At 43.6% G+C, this 25174-nt stretch overlaps 1 protein-coding gene across 1 annotated transcript in view; it reads right to left on the bottom strand.

Annotated features, from left to right (window-relative positions):
- Positions 1 to 23384, bottom strand: part of plppr4b (phospholipid phosphatase related 4b) — a gene marked incomplete at both ends in the record, with an annotated part of 58458 nt that extends 35074 nt beyond the window's left edge. The window contains 2 exons of the mRNA XM_080793825.1: positions 7925 to 8110; positions 23304 to 23384. Of these exons, the coding sequence (XP_080649951.1) occupies positions 7925 to 8110; positions 23304 to 23384 (267 nt within the window). The remainder of the gene's footprint in view (positions 1 to 7924; positions 8111 to 23303) is intronic.
- Between the last annotated feature and the right edge of the window lie 1790 nt (positions 23385 to 25174).

The following is a 25174-nucleotide window of genomic DNA, read 5'->3' as shown; positions in this document are numbered from 1 at the left end:
TTACCCACGGCCCAATGATATGTGACGCAGCCTAATGCCCCCCCCCCCCGTCCACTCACCACTGCCTCATTTTGATTTGCTGTCAATATGATTTTAAATATTAGTGTATTAAGTTATTTAGTTTACTTTCTGAATTCTTAACTGCCCTTCTTCATACATGTTTTGTTATTCGTCACTTACCTCTCTCTCTCTCTCTCTCACATACAGGCCAGCACCATAAACTACAAGGTAAGCAGTAATACTTATAATAAAGTGGTATCAGTAGTAGTATTTTTTATGTATTTTATTGGTTTGGGTATTGCTCATGTGTATATTGTGCTTTCATAGTATGCACCCAGTGGTGGGAGGAGTTCAGTAAAAGTAGAAATACCATGACAAGAAGAAATACTGTTTACTTGCAGTACTTTCTTTTCAATTCTTCCAAATTGATCACAATAAACAACTAACCGATCTACAAGTTCACAACGCATCACAATGTGACACCTTGTGAGCTTTTAGATCTGCCATTTCCGGATAGTCCAATAATAAATCAGGGCTTACTTGGTTAACGTACGTTTTGTAATACTACCTAAAGCAAGTTGTTGTCAAATAATTCTAGTACAGTAAACAGTACAATATTTGCCTTTGGAAATGTATAGTGGAGTAGAATGATTGTGTAATGAAAAATGGCCTCTACTATAAGTCTAAATGAAAGTAAAAGTACCTCAGGGTTGTACTTAAGGACAGTATTTAGGTAGATGTACTTAGATGTAGTTACCTTCCAGCACTGCATGCAGACAACAACAGATGCATGACTGACTGTGTAGAATTCCATCACAACATTGACCTGTCATGTCCGTCCTTTTTGAAGTGCCGTTGCCCAACAGTACGGCCGACAACACCACCACCACCACCAACAACAGGACCGGAACCTTGCCCAGGCAAGATAATTATGAATAACTTGTACAGTATATCAACAATTATGTTTCTCGTTGTTGCGTGTCTCTGTTCACAAGCACATAGATTGTCATTACCGGCTATAAGCATTCGTTATGTTTTTGAGGAAGATCTCAAACCACCGTATACCATTGTAATGTAATGTGCACAGTAAAATCCTCAGGGTTTATTTAACTCTAACAAAATGGACCCAAATGGACCTCGAAGGCTTTCAGAGTCAGATTAACCCTGAGGATGTGATGGTGTGTGTGGTGTTTATAGTGTCACATTAAGTGCATGTGAATGGTGTGCGTCTTCACTCACGTAAGGTGTAAATGTCCTACAGTATGACTGTATGTTCACCGGTATGAAACGAGTTGACTTAGTATGTACTGTAGCCATCCCGACATGATTCACTGTGATATGTAATGATGCATATCAGGCTAGAAAGGCTCACCTTTGTCAATAGCATTGATGACAAAACAATGTCTAACCGCGCTCTATACCGTGCACAATCACAGACGACAGGGGGTGCACGTGCCGCTTGGACCTCGCCTTTCTGCTGGACAGCTCCGACGAGGTCTTGAACTTTAAGTTAATGCAGAAAGCTACTACGCTACTGGTCGACCAACTCCCCAGCATCTGGAGGAGTGCGAGACGAGAGGAGGCCGTGAAGACGAGGACGTCCGTGATGCAGTACAGCGAAATTACTGAAATAGTGCCGTTCAGCGGCTACAACACCGCCGTTAAGGAGAGCATCAAAAATGTAGTGTACCGCGGGTTAACCCAAATGACCACAGCTGCCGTCGAAAAGATGATCGCGCACTACCGGGACGAGGCCTACGACTGCAGCGTCAAAGTGGCCCTGCTTTATACGGACGACAGGCGTCGGCCCGCTGTCACCGATAGCGTGAGGGCGGCCGAGGCCCAGGGCATCACCGTCATCACCGTGAGCATCAGGAAACAAAGAGGACGAGCAATGCCTTGCCACCTTACCGGTAGCGACGACTACACGTGCAAAATGGAGGACATCCCCAAACTCAAAGAAGAAATTGTGAGTAGACAAACATTCTTTTTTTCTTTTTTTTTTAAGAAAGAAAAATGCGTCACTCGAGTAAAAGTACTAAAGTGTTGGCTTCGAAATTGATCATAAGTACTCGTCGTGCAGAATGTCCCGTTTCAAGTTTACAAGTAAATGTAGTGAAGTACACTATTTTGATCCGAGATGTAGTGGAGTACAAGTAAAAGTATTGGAAATACTCACCTCATAATTGTACTTAAGTAAATGTACATAGTTACTTTTCACCCCTTCCCAAAATGATACGCTGCGCAGCCTAACCCATTTTGGGCGGGAACCCCTTTTAGCGTTAGCATTATGTTATGCTTTAGCTATTGAAAAATAGCAGATCTACAAGCTCATAGCGTGCCACCGAGTGGCGCGCTACGAGCTTGTCGGTCTGCTATTTTTGAAAAATCGAAGAACGACTGACGTAGAAACATAGCTTTTTCAGAAAACTGTCAGGATGTAGAAGACATTTTTTTTATCTCAGGTCAAAATAGTACAGTAGTTAAGTAAATGTACATAGTTACTTTTCACCCCTTCCCAAAATGATATGCTACGCAGCCTAATGGCCATAATGCCCCCCCTCCACACACTGCCTCAATTGATTTGCTGTCAATATGATATTCAATATACCGGTGTGTGTGGTTTACTTTCTGAATTCTTAACTCCCCTTGACTCCCATCCCCAAACATGTTTTTATTTGTGATTCATCACTTAACCCCCCACCCCCCCCTCTCTCTCCCTCTCTCCCTCTCTCTCTCTCTCTCTCTCTCTCTCTCTCATACAGGCCAACGTCCTAAACACGGAGGTAAGTAGTATTAGTAATTACATTTGTATTCATATTTATATCATCAGATTTGTATTTATTTGTAATGTATTTTATTTTAAGCATGGAATTGTGTTAGGCATAACACCCAGTGGTGGGAGGAGTTCAGTAAAAAGTAGAAATACCATGACAAGTAGAAATACTGTTACGAGTATAGAAGGCCTGCATTTACTCGCGGTATACCAAAGCAAAGCAAATACTCAAAATTATTCAAAATTGATCAACCTTTTTTTTCCAGAACTAGCCAATCTACAAGTTCACAACGCATCACAATGTGACACTTTGTGAGCTTTTAGATCTGCCATTTCCGGATAGTACCATTATAAATAAGGGCTTACTTACGATATCTATACAGTCAGTTGTTGACAAATAATTCTAGTACGGTAAACAGTACAACATTTGCCTTTAGAAATGTAGTGGAGTAGAATGCTTATGCGATGAAAAACGGCCTCTACTGAATGAAAGTAAATGCACCTCAGGGTTGTACTTAAGGACAGTATTTAGGTAGATGTGCTTATAGCTACCTTCCAGCACTGCATGCAGACAACGACAGATGCATGACTGACTGTGTAGAATTCCATCACAACATTGACCTGTCATGTCCGTCCTTTTTGAAGTGCCGTTGCCACGTAGCGCCGACAACAAGACTGACAAGACCGTCAACAAGAAAACCGCCAATCCTCGAACCATCGTGTGGTAAGATATTAATGAAAAACCTCTATCAACAATTATGTTTCTGGTTGTTGCATGTTTCCGTTCATAAGCAAAGCACATATAATTGCCATTACCGGCTATAAGCATTCGTTATGTTTTTGAGGAAGATCTGTGTTTAACCACTTTAACCAACATTTTAAACTTTATCGATTAAAAAAATAGCAGATATTCAAGCTTGTAGCACGGCATTCCTTGCTTGTATAGATTCCCCCCCTACCCACCTTCGGCCATGTCATTATATAAGTGGATATGCAAAATAATGCTAGCTAAAAACCAATGAATAAGATTTAAGAATGATATAAAGGTTTTAAATCATGTTTCTCGCACTATTTCACTATTTCTCCAGACTGCTGTGACCAGCCAGCGGCGCAGACAGGTTCTTGCGGTGGCTGGACTCCAGCCTGGTCCTATGACAAACAGAACAACAGATGTATTAGGTTCTGGTATGGACAATGCGGCGGAAACGAGAATCGCTTTGAGTCGGAAGAGGCATGCAAAACTAGATGCGTTTGATCCAGAACAGGTAAAAAATAATTTATCATAATACACAAATACCTGTATCTACAAGATGAATGTTTATAAATTGATATTATACTAAAAGTATTTTTGCTTTTGTTTTCCTCAGACGGTTAAACTAGAAGAAAGTCATTAATAAGAGGCCCCAGGAAGCAGCCCATTGGTTGCCAAAGGGGTGACGTGGCCATTTTAACGCAGGAAAGAAATATATAAATATATATGGAGAGATATGCCCGACAGTAACGATACAAAGGGTTTTGTGTTCTGTGTCTGTCGCGTTTATTCCGGCCGGTGGGCTCATTATAATATTAAGTGCCGACCCAGCTTATTTTTGTAACTTCATGTTTGTGTTGTATATGTATAGATGATGGTGCTATTAAGGAAGTTCACTGCCTATACAGTAAATACTCTGTTTTATATAAGAACAGAAATCCTCTTACAGCAACCAATTACAGTATCTCAGGGATGTAGATATTAATACAGTCAATTGGGGGGTAAAATGTGTTATACTATGTGTTAGGCATGAGGAAGTATCAGATGTCAAGAGGCATGCTTTCAAAGTATGAGGCGGGATGCGGGCTGGATTCTAGTTCATTCTAAAACAATGTAGTGAACAGGAGACATGGCGTTTGCGTAAGTCTTTATAAATGTGTTAATAAGTACAGTTAAATGCTCTAAATACAGTCATAATGATACGCTTGTGCAGTCGCTCTAGATCTGTGAATAATAGTATGTGTTGTGTTTCTTTTGTGTTTCAGTTTATTACCTAATGCCACTATAATGTCGCGACTAATGCCGTGACCTCTGAATATGTGATATGATTAAGGACAATCAGTTGTGGAAGCTATTGAACTATATCTTTTTTTGTGACCAACTTTTTATTTTGTTTTTGTTTTTAAAAGAACCCCGGGTTAGCACAGACATTACAGGAGAGGGAAACAACAATGGTGCATACGTATGAAATAATACATATTTATTTTTCTTTTTTTTTGACAATTATGATGGATGATGGACTATTGAACTATATCTAAACACGGGCCAGACAGGGCAAAGTGTTTAGTAGAAGTGTGTTTGTACGTGTATGAGTGTGTTATGAGATTATAGTAATAAAATGGCCGAAAATAAGTGATTGTTTGCGAGCCTTATTGCAACTTGGAGGTAGTGTGTGTTTGAGTAATATAACGGTGTGTGTTTAAATCACAAATTACCATACCCGTTTGTTACACTCTTTTACGGAGGGTTGAATCAATAGTTAAGCAAAGTTATGACACAGCAAAGTTTAATTATATCCGTACAGTGTCTGTGTGCGTAATGCGAGCGTGCGTGTGTGTGTATACAGTGTGTGATTCAACGGGCCTCGTAGGGCGCGTGTGCGTGACCCACCAGGATAGTTTAAAGTAAATCCACACGGACAGGCCAGCCCGTCCGGCCCTAGGGTTGTCTGGACTGATACGCACACAGCCTCATGACCTGACGAAGATGTAACTTAAACATCGAACCGTTGTCACTTTCTATTTGCACCCTGTTATTGTTAAACTCTAAGGGCCTGAATAGTCTGAGCTGCTCCAGTGCCTTCTTTTTCGCATCGTATACTCCACAGCCTTTGCACAGTGGTGCTCAACCTTTAAGGACGTGACCCCGCTCCCACGTCCTCCCCTTCCTGACAAGCACTTTGAAACATTTTTAATCGGTTCCACAGATAAATATTGTGGAAAATAGTTGATCTACAACAAGTAGATCCGCTATTTTCACTATAGTTTGGGTCCCGGGCGAATATCAATTTCTGTTTTTGGTCACAGACTAAAATGTTTGGGAACCACTGCACCTTTATCTACATATTGTATGAAATTGTGTTGCAGATTCAACTTTTTCATAGAAGTCATAGAAAGCTTCATATAATGTAGACTTTGTTTGAAGGCGCTATCATCACTTTTCCATCATGTTCCGCTTTTCTATCACTTCCGCACACCCGGTTCAGTTTTAAGTCCCATTTTGGTGTTTTAAGAATTATGTTGTACTTTAGCTGTTGAAAAATAGCAGATCTACAAGCTTGTTTCATCGTGAAAATGTGGCTCCAAATGTTTGAATGAATATTCTTGCAGAGCGAACGTTTTTAACTCAAATCTTTCTCTCTGGGGGTGGGGTCCCTGCAACAACAAGATATTTTCAGATGGGGGTCGGCGGCCAAATACATACAATTCTGGGGGTTCTTGACATGAAATAGTTTGAGCACCACTGACACAGAAACATAGGTTTTTCAGAAAACTGTCTGGATTCAGAAGACATTTAGTAGAATGGTCCTCCGGTCTAAATGGGTTAAGCAGGTGCGTGGGTGACGAGGCAGTAGACGTGTAGGTAGGAGAAGGAGGGAGGCCCGCACATTGCCACTTTTTTTTATTTCGATGAAAACAATTAAATTGAAATGAAAAAGCTCCTGAACCAGCAAAGTGGCAATAATGTGTGAGCTTGGTACTTGGTACTGCTAATATTTCCCTCTACAACCAAACCTCTTTTGCCAAACATGTCCGAGCAGTACAAGTATATAGGCTATACAAGCTCACAACACCTCGCAGCGCCAGGAAAGAAAAAAAAGAGGCCAACCAAGAATAGCCCCCTCCCCTCCCCCCCCTATAGTCAACGACATATATAAGGGGTTCCAACAGTTCAAAGCATATAAGAGCATCAAAGACGTCGTGACGGCAAAACATAAAGGAACTCGTACAGTGCATGGAGTGTATTCTAGTGGTGTAAAAAAGTGCCAGTGCTGTGATCAAAGTTTCCCCGAGCACTAGCTTGAATGGTGCGTGGCATGTGCACGAGGTGTTAAGGAACTCTTTGATGTCATGTTACTTACACAACATGTAGAGAAGAGCGATACGGAATTTACAGTATCGAAACCACTTGAACCCCATGGCATGGCATGGCATGGCATGGCATGGCATGGCATGCAGCAGTATCTAGAAGGAAACGGTCGCAGACAAAGTACAGGGGTGTGTGTGTGTGTGTGCGACTGTGCAATTCTATATGTAACATTACACCTCGTTGAAAACACTGCTGCCAGGATAGTAACCATGTCATGACAAGAGAATGAAGATGTGACGTCACGTGCCCACCTCTCTACACTGGCTCCCTAATACATGCCAAGTCTGATTTTAACAATTTACAGTATCGAAACCACTTGAACCCCATGGCATGGCATGGCATGGCATGGCATGGCATGGCATGCAGCAGTATCTAGAAGGAAACGGTCGCAGACAAAGTACAGGGGTGTGTGTGTGTGTGTGTGTGCGACTGTGCAATTCTATATGTAACATTACACCTCGTTGAAAACACTGCTGCCAGGATAGTAACCATGTCATGACAAGAGAATGAAGATGTGACGTCACGTGCCCACCTCTCTACACTGGCTCCCTAATACATGCCAAGTCTGATTTTAACATTTTTTACTCTTAACCGACAGAATAGTACACAATATCACACATATCGTGATACGTGTCGTATCGCGAGTTGAGTGTATCGTTGCATGCTTAGAAATAATATATATATATACCGTAATTAAATGGTGTGTTATTCAAAAGAAACTCAAAATCTGCCCCTCGGATAAAAAAAAAGCACACCTGTGTGAACCAAGTGGTGCAACTCCCCTCTCTCTCTCTCTCTCTCTCTCTCTCTCTCTCTCTCTCTGCTCCGTTAGATTAGCGATTTGCGTCCAGCAGGTGGCAGCAATGTCACATACTTCTGTCGTTCCAATTTCACGCATGCGCACACCACTCGTGCTCATTTGACGTACATCACAACACACGGACATTGCGAGCTGGTTGTAGAAGTGGTTGCACCACTTAAAAAGAAAACGTGACGTATTTATATATATATAGCCAAATGTCACTCACCGTGATGGCGGGCCCGGCGAACGCCAGGCTGAGCAGCATCATCAGGGGGATGACCTCGTGGTGGGGGTCCACGTAGGGCAGGCTGAGCGAGCGGTCGTGGCAGGAGAAGCCGGCGCGCACGGGCGCAAACACGTCCGTCCACTCCAGGAAGTACAGCACCACCACGCACGACACCAGGATGGGCAGCTGTCGAAACACAACATGGAGGAGGAGGAGAGTGACATTTTGTAGTTGCATTTATTTCAGGCACGTGTAAATGCAGAAGTATATACTCGGTATACCTGCACGAAGGCCGCGGTTATATAGGCCGAAACGATGTATTTCTTTGTCCTGCTCTGTTATCGATAACTTACTGTGGGAGCTTTTTTAAAACGGTGTGCGGATCTCCTCTCTCCTTCCTCAGTCCTTATATTTTGGATCCTGCGCCCGCTTTAAAAAAATTGGATGTGCGTGCGCCTCTTGACACTTTCATGAATGAACATTTGGGGCCTTTAATTATTTATTACACACTGGTGTTTTTTGGTTTTTTTTTTTTTTTCACTTAATTTTTATTGGAGTTAGAACAGACACAAACAAAAAAACAACTAACAAGACAATACGGAAAAGAAAAAGGACTAAAAGTAAAAGAAAAAAAGGCTGCATTTTTCATATTACAATAAACATTCAATGAAATTCTATTGCACTATCACTAGGCTGAGAGAAGAGATTCCACTTTTCCCATTTTTTATAAAATGTATCCTCTTGTAGTCTCAGTATGAACTGGTGTTTTTTGGTTTTAAACGCGTCACATGTTCCAGGACGCGTGCAGCACCGAGGAGGCTATTTTCTGTGACACTGTAGTATACAGTTCAAGTACAGTTCAACCCCCCCCCCCCCCCCCCGGCACCCTTATCTCAATATATAAAAAGTATTTGGAGATTACAAGACGAGATACTATCTTCCCATGTGTCTCATATCAGTCCAGTAGCACTGCGACACACACAATGTGAACGCATTAAGAAACCGATAAAACAGGCAGGCGATGAAGCACAATAATGTCACCCACGAAGACACGGTTCGACGGCCGCGCTAATTTGATTTGATAAAAGGCTCGGGGGGGAAATAATTTGTGTGACCTGAAGGGGGTGGGACGGGATGGGGACGGACGGACGGACGACACTCAAAATAATTGATTGCACTTATCTGTTGCAGGGCGGTTTGCATTGCAATCACGCGGATTAAAGTTCAAATCTATAAAATATAGTAAGAGATCACTTTAACCCGTTCTGGACTTGCAGGAACCAAAATTGTACTTGTACATTTTGGGGCGGGAACCCTTTTTGGTGTTTTAAAGCATTGCGTTCTACTTTAGCTATTGAAAAATAGCAGATCTATACAGCGTGGCAACGAGTGCCGCGCTATGAGCTTGTAGGGCTGCTATTTTTGAAAGATCGTTAAAATGTGGCGCAAATCATTGAATATATATTTCAGAGCGAACATTTTTAACTAAAATATTTGCTTCTGTGGGGTCCCTGGAACTACATATTTTGAGATGGGGGTCCGTGGCCCAATAGAGATAATTCTGGCGGTCCTTGACATGAAAAAGGTTGAGCACCACTGACATAGAAACATAGGTTTTTCAGAAAAACATTAGGATTTAGAAGCCTTTTTTTTAATCGACCTCAGTCTAAAATAGTACTTAAGTACATTAGTTGCTGTAACCGCAGTGTGACTCATGAACACGAAGCTCCACGCAGCGCCAAACACTAAAGCTTCACAACCAGCAGTTTGCCTTGCCCGGGCCGTACGTCTTCAAATATTCATACGAGGCAAATCGCTGCAGCTGCATACAGGGTTCCATGCAGCGTTGTTATGAGACACTGAGAAAATGTTGGACACGTTCAACCATGGACGGAAATGCAACGACAGAATGTTTGCCGTCAAAGCAGATGGATGGATGGATGGGTGGATGGAGCAACAAGAGACAAGTGCCTTACCCCTTATTCCTAAACTTCTTTGCCTTTTTTCTCTCCAATCTCTCTCTCTCTCTCTCTCTCTCTCTCTCTCTCTCGGTGTGCACCAGAGCACTGCGGGCAGTAAAATGCAGAGCTTACATTTAACTCTGGAAGAGAGTGACACATTGGAACCGCACGGATGCATGTCCACTCTCCCAGAGTTCAATGAACACGCACGCTGCGTGAGTGTGTACGGTACGGTAGGTATACAGGCTCTGGGCTGTCTCTCCTCCCTCGCGGCAGTATCCAGCCATGTGGAAATATAGGTCAGTGGTGTCACTGCTTATAATGCTGCACCACAACGCTATATGTAAACACTCGCATACTGACAGTAGCCTGTACTTGCGACCGATTTATAGCATACCGAAGTCTGACAGTAGCCTGTGCATGCTATCGGTGTGCGAATGGGTGGATGTATACGCACAATCTATGTATGGTTAAAGGTGCTGTATAAATGCTCCATTTACATTTACCATTTAGCCTACACATGCTAGAGCCGACCGTTTTAGAGTACCGAATTCTGACCGTAGCGCTATACGTCATATAAATAAAGCTTGTAAATATCTGTCAATAAGATAAGAGAGACCCTACGAGTGTGCCATTTGTGCTTCTAAATATCTGACACCCATTACTTGTACTTGTTGTGGTAAAAGTGCTCAGGCTCTATTCCTTCCTGCCTTGATCTCCTTATTGCACAGGTGTCGGGACCTTGGCTCATTAGGTCCACTGGCAGTGCCGACCAGAGCCTTTTATGGTGGTTCTGGACAACCATGTATCCGACCGAGTCAAGGCAGGGCCACTGCACTCCCTGTGGTGGCGTGGAACGTGTGTGGAATTTGAAGTCGGTGGTGGGGTGAATGGTTCTCAAGTTACGTGCCAACATACGATAAGATAACTGATGTAGGCTAGCTTTCTTATAGCAGCTTATGCGATGATGTGTCGGTGTATAATGCATAAACAATTAGGACGTACAGTTCTGAGAGGCACAGATTTGCTGCATGAGCATTTCAGACCAACCCTCCTCGCTCCGCTGGTGGACCAGCAGCCTTCTGGGATTACGAGAGAGTGATCTTTGAATAATGGATGCATGATGAAGCCTGCGGCGTACGTCAAACCAAGTTGAACTTTTTTTTGTATCTGTTTCTGTGGCAGGTCACTGAGGACAAAATGACGTCATTGTGGAGCAAGCGAGCAAAAGACGCAAGCGTATTTTGTTGCCGACGTGTGATTTCATGTAGTGCCAAATCACAACAAGTTCATGACCCGACATTGTCCCTGTTTGCTGCCCCACGAAGGGAGGGACTTTCCCACAAAGGGAGGGGCTGGAAGGAGCGTGATTGGATTGTGGCTTGTGATTGGATGAGACCAAGGTCAGTGGGGGGTAGGGAGTGCTCCGCTGTGTTCATTGTATAGGGGGATGATTTACTATATTATCTGCCTATCGGGTCACAATCGATCGGGGCTGAGTCAGCTCAAGCGTACTTCGCAATGTCCGACGCGGCAACTCGCTCGATGTAGCTCGCTCTGTGGTGTCTCTCGTATAGCTCCAGTTTGCTTAAACTGTGTCGCGGCACAAACTGAGCAAGCAAGAAAAGGTTGAGAACCACTGACTTATATTGTTGTATTTCTGCAATCTGCCTGCGGCGTACCATGGATCACTTTGAAGAATGGTTGGAGAATGGTCGGGAGGTAAAGACCTCTGTAATCCCTCTCTGGACAAAACCTGATGGAAACGAATAGCATTCTGTCACCCCGAAATGGCAAAATCTCAGAGACAAATCACGTCAGAGGTTCCCGTAAAACAAGCGGTGTTTAAGTAAGTGTAAAACACTCCAATCCCATCACGATGCACCTCTACTTTGCAGATGACATTGCCCTATATAGTCTCGGACACAGCGACGAAAGGAACGGAAGAAGCCTAACACTGGCAGAAGAAACGGAAAGCAGGAAGATTGGCCTCAAGCTCAATGCCAAGAAAATAAAAGCAATGACATTTAACACAGGAAGAAAAAAAAGAATAATACAAAAAGACAACATTGCCACTATACCAACAGGACAGTGCTCAAGGGAGCCGAGGACTGCAAGGATCTTGGTGCCTTGACTGCGTCGGGCTGCAGGTTAGACATGCTAACAGTCCCTCAGGCATTACTAGTCCAACAACACCGTTGCTCCAGTGTGTGTGGCCGGTAACAGGACAACTCACCCCTTTTCAGTTTTCCTCCTGGGAATCTTACCCAGTGAGGGGTGGGAGAGGGCTGGACAGCAGATGTAATGGCTATTCTAGAATGCCAAATAGATTGCTAAATATATGCATTATTCTGCCTTCCATTCAGTGTCTTTGCTCACCAATGTGCTCAGTCTAATTCACCATACAGCTGTTAATCTAACAGCTGACTTGACTCCTCCACGCTGTCAGCAAAGGTATACTTATTTGTGCGTCGCCCTTATGTTTAGCGCAGATCCTTATATGGACATTCAGTATAGCATCTCTGTTAAGACTATATAAGGACTGTCTGAGAATGGGATTGGGGGTGGCTTGCGCCCAGAGGGTCTTCTGGAACAGCCAAGGAGGCCTGTTCCTCACTCTCTGTATGTTGTTACTCTGCTGAATCTTCTGAATGAAGTCTCACTTCACTTCGTCATTCCTTCATTTTTGGAAGATTATTTAATCTACAACACAGACGGCTGTCAACACACAACGGACGTGCGCAAAAATAAAAAAACTTTGGCGAAAAGAGAAGCCAACGCGAGGATAGAGGAAACACTCGGTCCAAAATCACACCCCTGTGAAGTGAGGGACACTCTTATCATCATACATATACAGTACATCATCATACATCATCTCATTCCGGCCAATCACAGTTTGCGTCCTCACCTTCGTCGTCAATGTTTGTGTTTACAAAATGTCTGTGTTTAGACAGATCTACTCAAAGCATTGTCATTGTCAATGGCATTCAATGTTTGTACTAAGACTAAGACTACATCTGAATTTGCTGTCAAAGTTAACACTAAGACTAAGACTAAAACACTAAGATTTTGATATTTATTGATATTTAGTCGAATAAACAATTGTCAGACGGCTAAAACGGGACTAAAACTAAACGGTGTGTTATTATTCACAAAAGGCTAAGACTAAATCACAGTTTGCTGTCAAAATGAACGCTGGGTGACGTCACTCTGGGCACGGCCCGGTGTTCTATATATATATATATATATATATATATATATAACGGACCAGCGGAGGGGCGGAACACACCATGGAGGACACCCGAGCACAGCTGGAGGTGGGCTTACAGACCCTCCAGGAGAGGCTCGAGCGGATGCAAGAGGGGCTGGCACAGGAGCGCCAGAGGCTGCAGGGGAGGCCCGAGCGGATGCAAGAGGGGCCGGCGCAGGAGCGCCAGAGGCTGCAGGGGAGGCCTGCAGCGCCGCAGGCGCGGATCGAGGAGAGGCTGGAGAGGCTGGCGAGTGAACACGAGAGGATGGCGCGGGAGCACGAGAGGCTGGCGCGGGAATACGAGAGGCTGGCGCGAGAGGTGGAGACGCTGGAGCGGGAGAGGCTGGAGCGGGCGCTGCGGGTAGAGGGCGGCGGGCCGGGGCTGCAGGCGCTCATGGGCTCCGCCGTCTTGATCGAGGCCGCCGACGGGCTCGTCGAGATCCTCCGGGACATGGAGGAGGACATGGAGGCGGCGCGCTCCTCCGACCCGGACGTTTACCCGCCGCCGGCCGCCGCCAATCTGATAGAACTTCTGCCACACGCCACCGTCGTCCATGACGACACGCTGCAGGAAGACTCCTGTCCCGTCTGCTGCGGCGAGTTCGCCCGAGGCGACGTGTGCGCTCGCATGCCCTCATGCGGCCACGCGTTCCACCGGCCGTGCATCGAGCGCTGGCTGCAGAGGTCCGGCACCTGCCCGGTGTGCCGTCGGGTCTTGACTCCGCCCATGCAGCCCCCCGCCAGAAATGGATGAATGAATGACGGATCAATTCCCACATGGGACTCTATATTCAGTGTTTTAGCTGTGACGTGAGCGCCCGCTCCTGAGATACTTCCGGGTCCTACTTTTGTCTCGCTTTTGTGTCCCCATATAGTTATACTGTGACGCTCCGTCGGACTAAATATGAGATGAAAACAACCACGAAAGTCTCATTTTACCGTTTTCCTCGCAACAACAAAGCTGCGCTGCACTCCCAAATCTGGCTGTGACAGGCCGTCTGCCCCACATGGAATACTATTTATTGTATTTTTACATTAATCTTTTTATTTTACTGTCAACTAAATCCTCATTAATGCAAACTAGATTCAACATACTCAAGCCTGCACACATTCTAAATATGCCCCCGAAATATTTTACCGAGCAAATGGTACCTTCAATAATAATGATAATAGTCTTTATTGTCTCCACATCATATATTTTCTTTGTCATGGACACACAGAACATTAATAATTAAGACCCATTTTAACCCTCAATGGCTTCCTTTCTGAAAAATAACGTCCTTGTAAAAAGTTTCACACGTTTAGATATTCTATTTACAATGAGATGCGGCCGGGAGCCGGTGCCACTTGGACCCGGACGTAACGTAGCACTACGAAATGACGTCGGACTTAAATACTGAATTTCCACATGGGACTCTATATAGGCCCATTAGTGTCTTTTCTGTTGTCTGTTATTGTGGGGAGAGCTTCTCAGCCGAACGACGCATTGTGATCTGCTATTTTCCGGGAAAGCTTTCCCCGCACGATACGCATACTGGGGTTTACGTTGATTAAACTTGGCAAGCGTATCGCCCAAGAGAGTATGATATGTGCTGTATAGGGACAGCCATTTAGAAAAGGTAACCCGGAATTCGTTAACGGTTATAATTAACCATTAAGATGAATTATTCTTTCTTATTTTTGAGGGGCGGCTAAGCCACTCCTATGCCCAGCTTTGTGTGTTTGTGTACCACATAGTGATGATTTGATTGGCTGAGCACGGAATGTTGTATGATAAGAGCGCCCTGCACTTCACATGAGTGTGATCTTTCTTTTATAAAGGCAGCAATAAGGCATCACTAGTGTCTTTGCACCAAAATAATAATAAAATAATAATAGTAGTAGTAACTAGAAATGCACTCTGACGAGCTGCCAACTTGCGCTTCGCACACAAGTTGGCCATGAATGAAATGAAAAAATGCACCGACATTACGCAGCCGAACACTGAGGTGGGAGCAGACTGAAGGGACCGGATGTGGTGTAGTGTAGGCACACACACACACACACACACACACTGATGCTTTAAAAGCCTCCGGTCTCCGCTGGGACAACACAACGACTGGCACTGGGACAAAGATGTTCCATTGACCTACATTACATTATACATCCAACTGCTCTGCCAGGCGGCCCTCTCTCTCTCTCTCTCTCTCTCTCTCCCTCTCCCTCTCTCTCTCTCTCTCTCTCTCTCTCTCTCTCTCTCTCTCTCTCTCACACTTACTCACTCAGTCAGGAGCATGGACTTGGGCATCTCATACATCCACAGACAGAAGGTGGATGGATGTGGGGATATTCAAGGAATTGGCTATGACAAAATACAGCGTTAAATGGTTGGAAGAAATCAATGACAAACCTAACCTATATGTACATATATTGCCAGTGTAAAACTGTGTATGAATGTGAAAAATGTGTTGTGTATGATCTATCTATAGAGCCAACGATCTCTGTGTGCACAGTTCCCCTCGGGAATTAGATCAAAGACTGTGTAGCTATTGTGAACTTGGTGAGGTCGAGGATGAATTCCATTTTCTATTGTATACTGCCCTTTTTATCATGCTTTAAGAAAAACACTCTTTGATTAAAAAAAATAATACATGTAGGTCAGTGCCTGGACAGCATTTTAGTTTTGATAACCATACATTCGCAATTTCAAACTTTTATCCATAAAGCCTGGAACAGAACAACTTATGCATAGTGGCACGGTGATGGATCATACCATGTCCTACGCTGAGATTTGTGTATTTGTGTGTGTACATGCATGCACATGTGTATATATATTTATGTAGCCTATGTGTGTGTATACATCTATACCTTGTCGAAGTTAGACGCAAATCGGTCTTCATGATCTGTCCATTATCTCCTTGTGTTCTTCTCTCTCTCTCTCTCTCGCCCTCTCTCTCTCGCCCTCCACTTTAGTCTCTATCTCGACAAAATGGAATACTTGAATGTACAGTAATCTTGATTATGTTACGTATACATTGTATGACATTTACTTTTGTTTAATATTTTGGTGTCAGTGTGTTGGCACATGCAGGAAATATAATTTGTACTGTAAATTGTGCCTGAATAATCCCGTAAGGGATGCGCTGCAGAAGGCAGTCAAGACACGTAAATAAAATAATTCATTCACTCAATTCAAATTGGGTCAAATGTCCGCCAAATATGACGTAAATTGTACGATGACAAGAGCGCCCCTCACTTACACGGGTGTGATTTTTTTAACATCTAAGATGCATTAAGATCTGAGGCACATTTCTATACAAACGCCTTCTAAATCTTCTTCTCACACTTTCAAGAATTAGAAAAATGCTCAGAAATAGCAGATGTACTTGCAAGCATAATTATGCTACTTTTGAGGAGCGCCAGCCCCGTCATGTGGCAGCCAAGTCTGTGGGATTTGTTTATGCTTGTTTAGGGAACTTATGACGTAAATCGTTTGCCAGCCAAGTATCTGGACTTTGAGGATATTGCAATGTTTGTTTAGAGCACTGTAGAGAAGCACTTTAGAGCCAGCCAAATATGGACTTTAATGTTTGTTTAGGGCACTACACGAGTGACAATGTAAGACGTCATGAGGCTGATTTAAATACAGTGGGGACCCCTCACTTCACACGAGTGTGGTTTCTGAATAGCCAATGCTAAAATTGAAAATGACGCAAATGCTGGATTGTGTAACTACGTTAATGCATTTACCGTTGTTACACAATCGCAATTTTTTCATATAATCTTTCAGTTTTTTTCGCAATAGACATTCTTTTTTTGGACAACTTCTGGAAGCATGACTCGCGGAGTATCTTCCCCCGGCAGTACTCACTGCAAAATGCACCGGAAATATAATGGAAATGGTATTTGTTCATGTATACTTTTACCGTAAGGGATTGTGCCATGAATATTCTGCAAACTATAAGGACACAATGGTGCATAATACGGCAGAACAAGGACTTTTCCAATGCACTCAAGGGGCCAATGATTCTCAAATAGCTTCACACTGAGACTGAACCTTTGCATGTCCCATAATAAACTGGCAGAATAAGCCCACAGTAAAAATCAATTGAGGTATAATATCGTTGCCATCGGGCAGTAACCTTGTATCTCCACTTTTTATGTTATGCCTCCTTACGTACATCAATGTCCGACTTCATCATACAAGAGAGTCGCACAAATGTAGTGAAAATAGCAATCCCACAATGTGTCACAATGCGACACGCTGTGAGTTTGTAGATCTGACCAAAACCACTTAAATAACTGGGGAAACGCTTTCTTCGTCCTTTGTTCCAGGTTTACTGCCGGTGCGGTGGTCTCAAAAGGAAAGGAAAACTGGCTCGCTCAGAAGCACTGACGAAGGTCCAGTACCAAAAACATTTGCTAATTTTAACTCACTATGAGCACAAGAGCACTTTATCATATAACAAATAATATACATTCTATTTTCTTAAGTGTCAGTCTAAGGAGTTTTCCATAATTGTTCATACAGCCAGTCTTTTTCTGCCAGTTTTCGAAGCAACATTTTAAAAAATGAATGGTTTTGGTCATACAAGCTGGCTTCCACCGGAGAAAAACATGTTTCATGTGTGACACGGACAGGACATCTGAACATCTGCGCAACTTAAAAAAAGATGACAGAAGTAGAGCTGTAGGCAGCAATATTTCCACTTCAATACTCATTGGCTCGCAGTCTATAAGCACAATATGTTTTCCCAGCGGACAAACAACAATAACAACGCCGCGTGATTTAGTGAACTCGTTTTTAAATGTTGGTGACAAGTTCTTGAGCTTAGTCCAGTTACCCTGGGTAACATAGAAAAACTGACATAGAAAAACAGAGGTTTATCAGAAAACTGTCGTGATTTCGAAGACATTCTGTAGAATCGTCCTCAGGTCTAAATACAGTTAAGTTGAACTCAATATTGATTCACGTTCGAACACTGACGTTATGTGACGGCCTACAACACAATTTCACCGTAACACTGTCATGCTGGAGTGAGCGAGTGCATGTGGCTGAGACGTTGGGTTCTGGAATCCAGCTTAGCTGCCCCTGAGGAGCAGGTCGGCGTTCTTCTCTGCCGTCAATGTGATGTCATTGCACATTGTAAAGCGCTTTGGATAAAGCCAATCTATATATATATATATATAAATATATATATATATATATATATATATAAATGCACCATTTACCAAATAAACACTGACGATTTCACAGTGCAGATTATATAGGGTCCCATTGCAGAAAATAGATGTAGAATATGTAAATAAAAAATGTCTTGAAGCATATCAGAGTGTGTGTGTGTGTGTGTGTGTGTGTGTGTGTGTGTGTGTGTGTGTGTGTGTGTGTGTGTGGGGGGGGGTCCTTGAAATGAAAAAGGTCGAGAATCACTGCTGTTGTTGCACCTCGACCATACCAAAGAGCTGATTAGTGTGTGTGTGTGTGTGTGTGTGTGTGTGTGTGTGTGTGTGTGTGTGTGTGTGTGTGCGTGCGTGCGTGCGTGCGTGCGTCGTGCGTGCATGCATGCCTGCCTGCCTGTGCGAGCGTGTGCGCACACTGTAATAATCCAGCATTGAATTGAATCATGGTTCAGCGCTGACCTAGTTTACAAGCCCCATACTGTTGCTAGAAATGCACTGCTGAGAGAACACACACACACATCCCTCCATTCTTCCACCGTGTGCCATAATAACGCATGGTATGGAATCTGTCAGATTGATGCAATGTTATACACTTACACTGACTTACTGTAGCGTAGCCTATATAAGCCTATAAGCTGTTATTATCATTATTCACAGCAGCAGCTCTCAAAGTGGGGTCCTTGAGCGGACTCTAGGGGGTCCACAGTGAAATGTGTTAACATCATTTGTAGATATAGTATTATGATGTAGACATAGCATTCTGTAGTTTCATTGTACAGATATTCTACTGTTCTTTGTTTACTTATCGTCCTAGTTGACTATTTCTATGCATTTGATGGTGTTCTTAGTTCTTACTTACTGTAAATCGCTCTGGATTAAGAGTGACTATACTAATTAAATGCCTAAATTGTAAATTGCATAAAAGGCCTGCATGATTGACATTGCAAGTGCCCCCCCCCCCCCCCCCCAAATATTCACTAAAACACTAACACACAACGTTAATGTTAAAACCTAATAATCAATTTTCATTATTTCATGATGATTCATGTTTATTTTCTGCTATTTTCTGCTTTTCGGCTGTCATGATTACACATTTAAGCTGACAAAAGTATAGGCTACTATAGACGAATAAAAGTCCAAATTTTATTCTGACCCCTCCACGAAAACGCCTAGTTGTCCTTATCCTTATCCATCATTTACACATTATGGATAATTACTTAGTGTGGACTTAAACTATTATTCGTCTATATAGTACTTGTCACACAACTAATTGCGAGAATCACGTCACGACATGTTGTAAGCTTGCAGATCTGCTATTTCCGCAATGTTTTTGAAAGATTATTGAAAATACCATTTCCAACATGGAAACGATTATGCAAATAAATAATTGCGATTATCTTAAATAATTAGAGATTAGGTGATTATGTAGTCATTGTGACTAGGCCTATAGCCGTGATCCACAGAAGCGTGGGAACGGCTGCTCTTCAGATGGCGTACTCATGTGAGTGCGATGCATTACATCAGAGAATCAATTCAATGAGAGGCGACAGGCTATTTGCGAGCGGGTTGTCATATCTGTGGTCACCAGGTATTCCACACTGAATCAAGTGTCACTTGTGTCACTTCACATCTGAAAAGGCCCATTTTGGTGTTAGCATCATGTCGTGCTTTAGCTATTGAAAAATATCAGATCTACATAGCACGCCACCGAGTGGCGCGCTACGAGCTTGTATAGGTCTGCTATTTTTGAAAAATCGAAGCGCGACAGACATACAAGACATTTTTAGAATCTGATCTCAGGTCCGAATGAAAACTGTCAGGATGTATAAAGACATTTTTAGAATCTGATCTCAGGTCAGAATGGGTTAATGGTCCATCTGGTTCCTAACTATAAATCATTTAGATGGAGACCACCTGGAACCCCCTCAAGGACCCCTGGGGGGGTTGGGGGGGGGGGGGGGTCCCACGGGCACCCACATTGAGAGGCGGCGCTAATAGGAATAGAAAATGCTTCATTTCCAATGCAAGCCCATGATGCATGATGACAATTTGATTCTGTTCCCCACAGGCTGGAGGGGTGAACTGGAGCGCGGATAACCCGCCTGGCAGTGCAATGTGCAACAGTCTCAAGCCCCCGTTTATATATTTTGCCCTGCGAAAACGGTGTCGTGCGCAGAAAATATAGGCGATCCGCATGTATGCTCACTTATACCCCCCGTCTGTATCTGTCCTGTGTTAACTATAAGCAACGGTCTTGTTTTGAGGCTAGACAAAAGCAATATGTCACCACTGTCTCCAACATGTCAGCACTGTCTCCAACGTGTCACCTCTGTCCCCAACATGTCTCCAACATGTCACCTCTGTCTTTATCATGTCCCCACTGTCTCCAACATGTCACCTCTGTCTTTATCATGTCCCCACTGTCTCCAACATGTCACCTCTGTCTTTATCATGTCCACACTGTCTCCAACATGTCACCTCTGTCTTTATCATGTCCCCACTGTCTCCAACATGTCACCTCTGTCTTTATCATGTCCACACTGTCTCCAACATGTCACCTCTGTCTTTATCATGTCCACACTGTCTCCAACATGTCACCTCTGTCTTTATCATGTCCACACTGTCTCCAACATGTCACCTCTGTCTTTATCATGTCCCCACTGTCTCCAACATGTCACCTCTGTCTTTATCATGTCCCCAACATGTCTCCAACATGTCACCTCTGTCTTTATCATGTCCCCAACATGTCTCCAACATGTCACCTCTGTCTTTATCATGTCCCCACTGTCTCCAACATGTCACCTCTGTCTTTATCATGTCCCCACTGTCTCCAACATGTCACCTCTGTCTTTATCATGTCCCCAACATGTCTCCAACATGTCACCTCTGTCTTTATCATGTCCCCACTGTCTCCAACATGTCACCTCTGTCTTTATCATGTCCACACTGTCTCCAACATGTCAACTCTGTCTTTATCATGTCCCCACTGTCTCCAACATGTCACCTCTGTCTTTATCATGTCCACACTGTCTCCAACATGTCACCTCTGTCTTTATCATGTCCCCACTGTCTCCAACATGTCACCTCTGTCTTTATCATGTCCACACTGTCTCCAACATGTCACCTCTGTCTTTATCATGTCCACACTGTCTCCAACATGTCACCTCTGTCTTTATCATGTCCACACTGTCTCCAACATGTCACCTCTGTCTTTATCATGTCCCCACTGTCTCCAACATGTCACCCCTGTCTTTATCATGTTAGCACTGTCTCCAAAATGTCACCTATATGACTGTAACATGTTAGCACTGTGTCCAACATGTCACCTGTCTGTTACATGTTAGCACTGTCTCCAACATGTAAGTCCGGTCTCCAACATGTCACCTCTGTCTGTAACATGTTAGCACTGTGTCCAACATGTCACCTCTGTCTGTGACATGTTAGCACTGTCTCCAACATGTAAGTCCTGTCTCCAACATGTCACCTCTGTCTGTAACATGTTAGCACTGTGTCCAACATGTCACCTCTGTCTGTGACATGTTAGCACTGTCTCCAACATGTAAGTCCTGTCTCCAACATGTCACCTCTGTCTGTAACATGTTAGCACTGTGTCCAACATGTCACCTCTGTCTGTAACATGTTAGCACTGTGTCCAACATCTCACCACTGTTCACCCCACAGTGAACTATAAGCAAAATCGCCAAGCTATTTATTTGGCTATAGGCTACCGTCAATTCCATAAGTCATCCGAAGCGTTGATTTTGTAACGGCGAGGTATAGCAACGATTTAGATTTTAGTATAAGTAAGGAGTCGCTAACATCCCGGTTTTTATCACCTCGATATGAGAGAGGATTCAGAGAAAAATGCGGCCAAAGATCGCGGTCATTACAGGAGTCCATGGAGGGTCCATCTTGGTCAGGGCAATAGTAGGACCTGTTATACCGCTGGCGCTATAGCATTAAAAAACAACTCTGGTTTGGCGGCGGGGTGCACGGTGAAACAACTCTGGAAACTTCAGCTTGGCAGCCAATGAACCAGAGAATCAATGTTTATACATTTATTATCAACACATTAACCGCATGCATGTTTTATATGCTTTGTCGCACAATGTTGTGCAGTGTTTTGAAAATATACCGGTATATAATATGCTCACAACGGGTCAATGCGACCCAACATATAACATCGTATAGATCTGATATTTCCCACTATTTTCAAAAGTTGCCTATAACGACATGCCGGGATTATGGATTGCTTACTTAATGAATTACTTACGGTTATCAGCATTTATTTTTATCATCACTTCAACCGGTTAGTTCGATTCACTGTTGCACCCTCTTAGCCACAACTGTCCCCATCTGACCACCTCATCATGCCATGGCCTCTAAATCCTATATACACATGCAGGCAGCCTAAAAACTATCAATCTTGTCTCCACAATATTTATATAGACTGCAGCTGAATTATTATTATTATTATTAGTAGTAGTATTAGTAGTAGTAGTAGTAGTTTTAAGTATTAGTAGCCTATATATAGGCTATATAGGCTATAGCCTATAAGTGCACATATAGTTCTGATTCACCTGTAGAGATCAAATCCATTGTCAACTGTAGCTGTTCGATCCGTGATACTGTAAGATCGTGCCAGAATCAGAAATCTCGTCCACTATACGGTGGACCTTTGTGTTGTTTGTGCGTGTCTGGTGGTGGTGGTGGTGGTGGTGGACGGTGTCCAATGCAATCCATGTTTTGAACCGATTCAGACAGACAGACAGGACAGTATATTATAGCCTGGCTGCCAGTGCAAATTGCAATGACAATGTAGGTTAGACATGACAATGACATGCTGTGATTGGCCTTGGTATTTGTATTAACCTGCAAATGAGTGTGACCATGCAAACGGCGGAGAGGAGAGACACAGAGCGAGAGAGAGAGAGAGAGAGAGAGAGAGAGAGAGAGAGAGAGAGGAGAGAGAGAGAGAGAGAGAGGGGATGAGAGAGTATCAACGCACCTCAACGAAATAGAAGCAGGGCAGGAGGCTCACGCTGTCTTTGGTCAACATCACCGCCTTGTCCCTGGGAGAAGAAGCCATGGTCGGGTTGGATCAGAATGATTATCCTCGATCCTTCCTGGCTCTGTCTTGTGAGAAGCAGCCCTGCTCTGCTGCTCTGCTGCTCTGTGGGATGGATGGATGCAGAATGCACGATCCTCCGTGCCAAGATCATAAGCGCACGGCTGCCGCAGCTCCTTCTCGCTCCAATGGCTCCATGTGGATGAATTAAACCAAAAAAATCAGTGAAGTGTGTGGGTTAATTATCGGAGACGACAGTGCACAGCGTGCACCAGGCGATATATTCGACGTGACACTCTCGATAATCCCGGCGCCAGTCGGTTTTATAGTGCGTGCGTGTTGACTGTGAGTCTGTGACTGTCTGTGTGTGTGTGTGTGTGTGTGTGTGTGTGGGGGGTGGAGCGCACACACACAGAGAGAGAGAGAGAGAGAGAGAGAGAGAGAGAGAGAGAGAGAGAGAGAGAGAGATAACTGCTATGATGGAGCCGGAGCGCTTCTGTTTTTTCTATATGCCATGCACGGCCACGGGCACCGAGCACCTGACGTGCGCAAGCGCACTGCTAGGAAGGATGATCTGTGAATTGGCTCCTGTAGGTTCTCATGAAGTTAGCCTAAACATTTTTATTTCAGCAGGACCCTGGGTCCCTGGCCTATACTAACTCGTATACACAACATTATATACATGCACACTTATTAGTCTATAGGCCTAATAAACCTAATATTAAAAGAGTAAAGATTTTTTTTTGCAAGTAAAATTGATTGTTCAACTGGGTTGTTAATGGGGGTGGCAGCTATAGCTATATAGGCAGTAGGATAATTATACCAAACTCAGAACATTATACCCAAATGCACACACTACACCCGGGTATATTTTACCCATGCAATATAATAAATAACATAATAATATATTAGTACAACAATTTCCATGGCAAATTGAGGTATTTAAAGGGACATTTCACCGCTGGAAGAAACTGCATGCAGTCACTCAATGTTAATAGTATTTGAATATAGTAGATAACAGATTTTAAATGTACACCCATATGGCCAGAACAATAGTGAAGTCTGTGTGTTAGTTTGACTAGGGTTTGACTGGATTGCTGAATTCCCACAATGCCCATAATGCTTTAGTGCACTTCCCCCTCCTTGTGGAGAGGGGAGAGGCTGTGTGGAGTCCAGGAAGGAAGTGAGACCATTTTCATGACAGGTTTTTGGTCATGAACATGGCTTAATTAATGGAGTAACCCCCCCCCCCTGGTTGCAAAATGGGCGAAGTAATATTCCAATCATGGCTGGGTGTGAATACTATTGAAGAGAAGACTTCCACACACTCGACTTACTACAGCAGGTGCGTATAGGCGACGTGTATAGGAGGAGGGAGGCACACTGCATTTGTTTTGCATTTTTTAACAGGGCCTATTTCTAAAACAATAGCCACATTTTGCACAGATTTTGCCCACCCATGATTGTACATAGAAGGAGGGAGACCCGCACACTGCCACTTGCTGCATGGTTCAAGAGCTTTTTATGTAATGTCAATAATGCAACGTTCCTCTGGCAGGCCCGAGGGAGGTCGAAGGACCCAAACGTTGCATTATTGACATTGAATAAAAAGCTCTTGAACCAGCAAGTGGCAGTGTGCAAAATCTGTGCAAAAAGTGGGTATTATTTTAGAAATAGGCCCTGCATTCTTCTTTTGTTCACCCATTCCTGGGACATGTGAGAATGGTCTAGTGAAGGCACAGTCCAGCTCACCGCCATTGCTGGCTTGTGGTGGACATCTGTAATATATTGTTTGCCACGGACATATACGT

Source organism: Protomyctophum bolini, assembly GCF_963924005.1.
Source record: "Protomyctophum bolini genome assembly, chromosome: 21".
Lineage (NCBI taxonomy): Eukaryota > Metazoa > Chordata > Actinopteri > Myctophiformes > Myctophidae > Protomyctophum > Protomyctophum bolini.
Note: the sequence above shows the minus strand (reverse complement) of the source record. Positions and strands in the feature narration are given on the sequence as shown.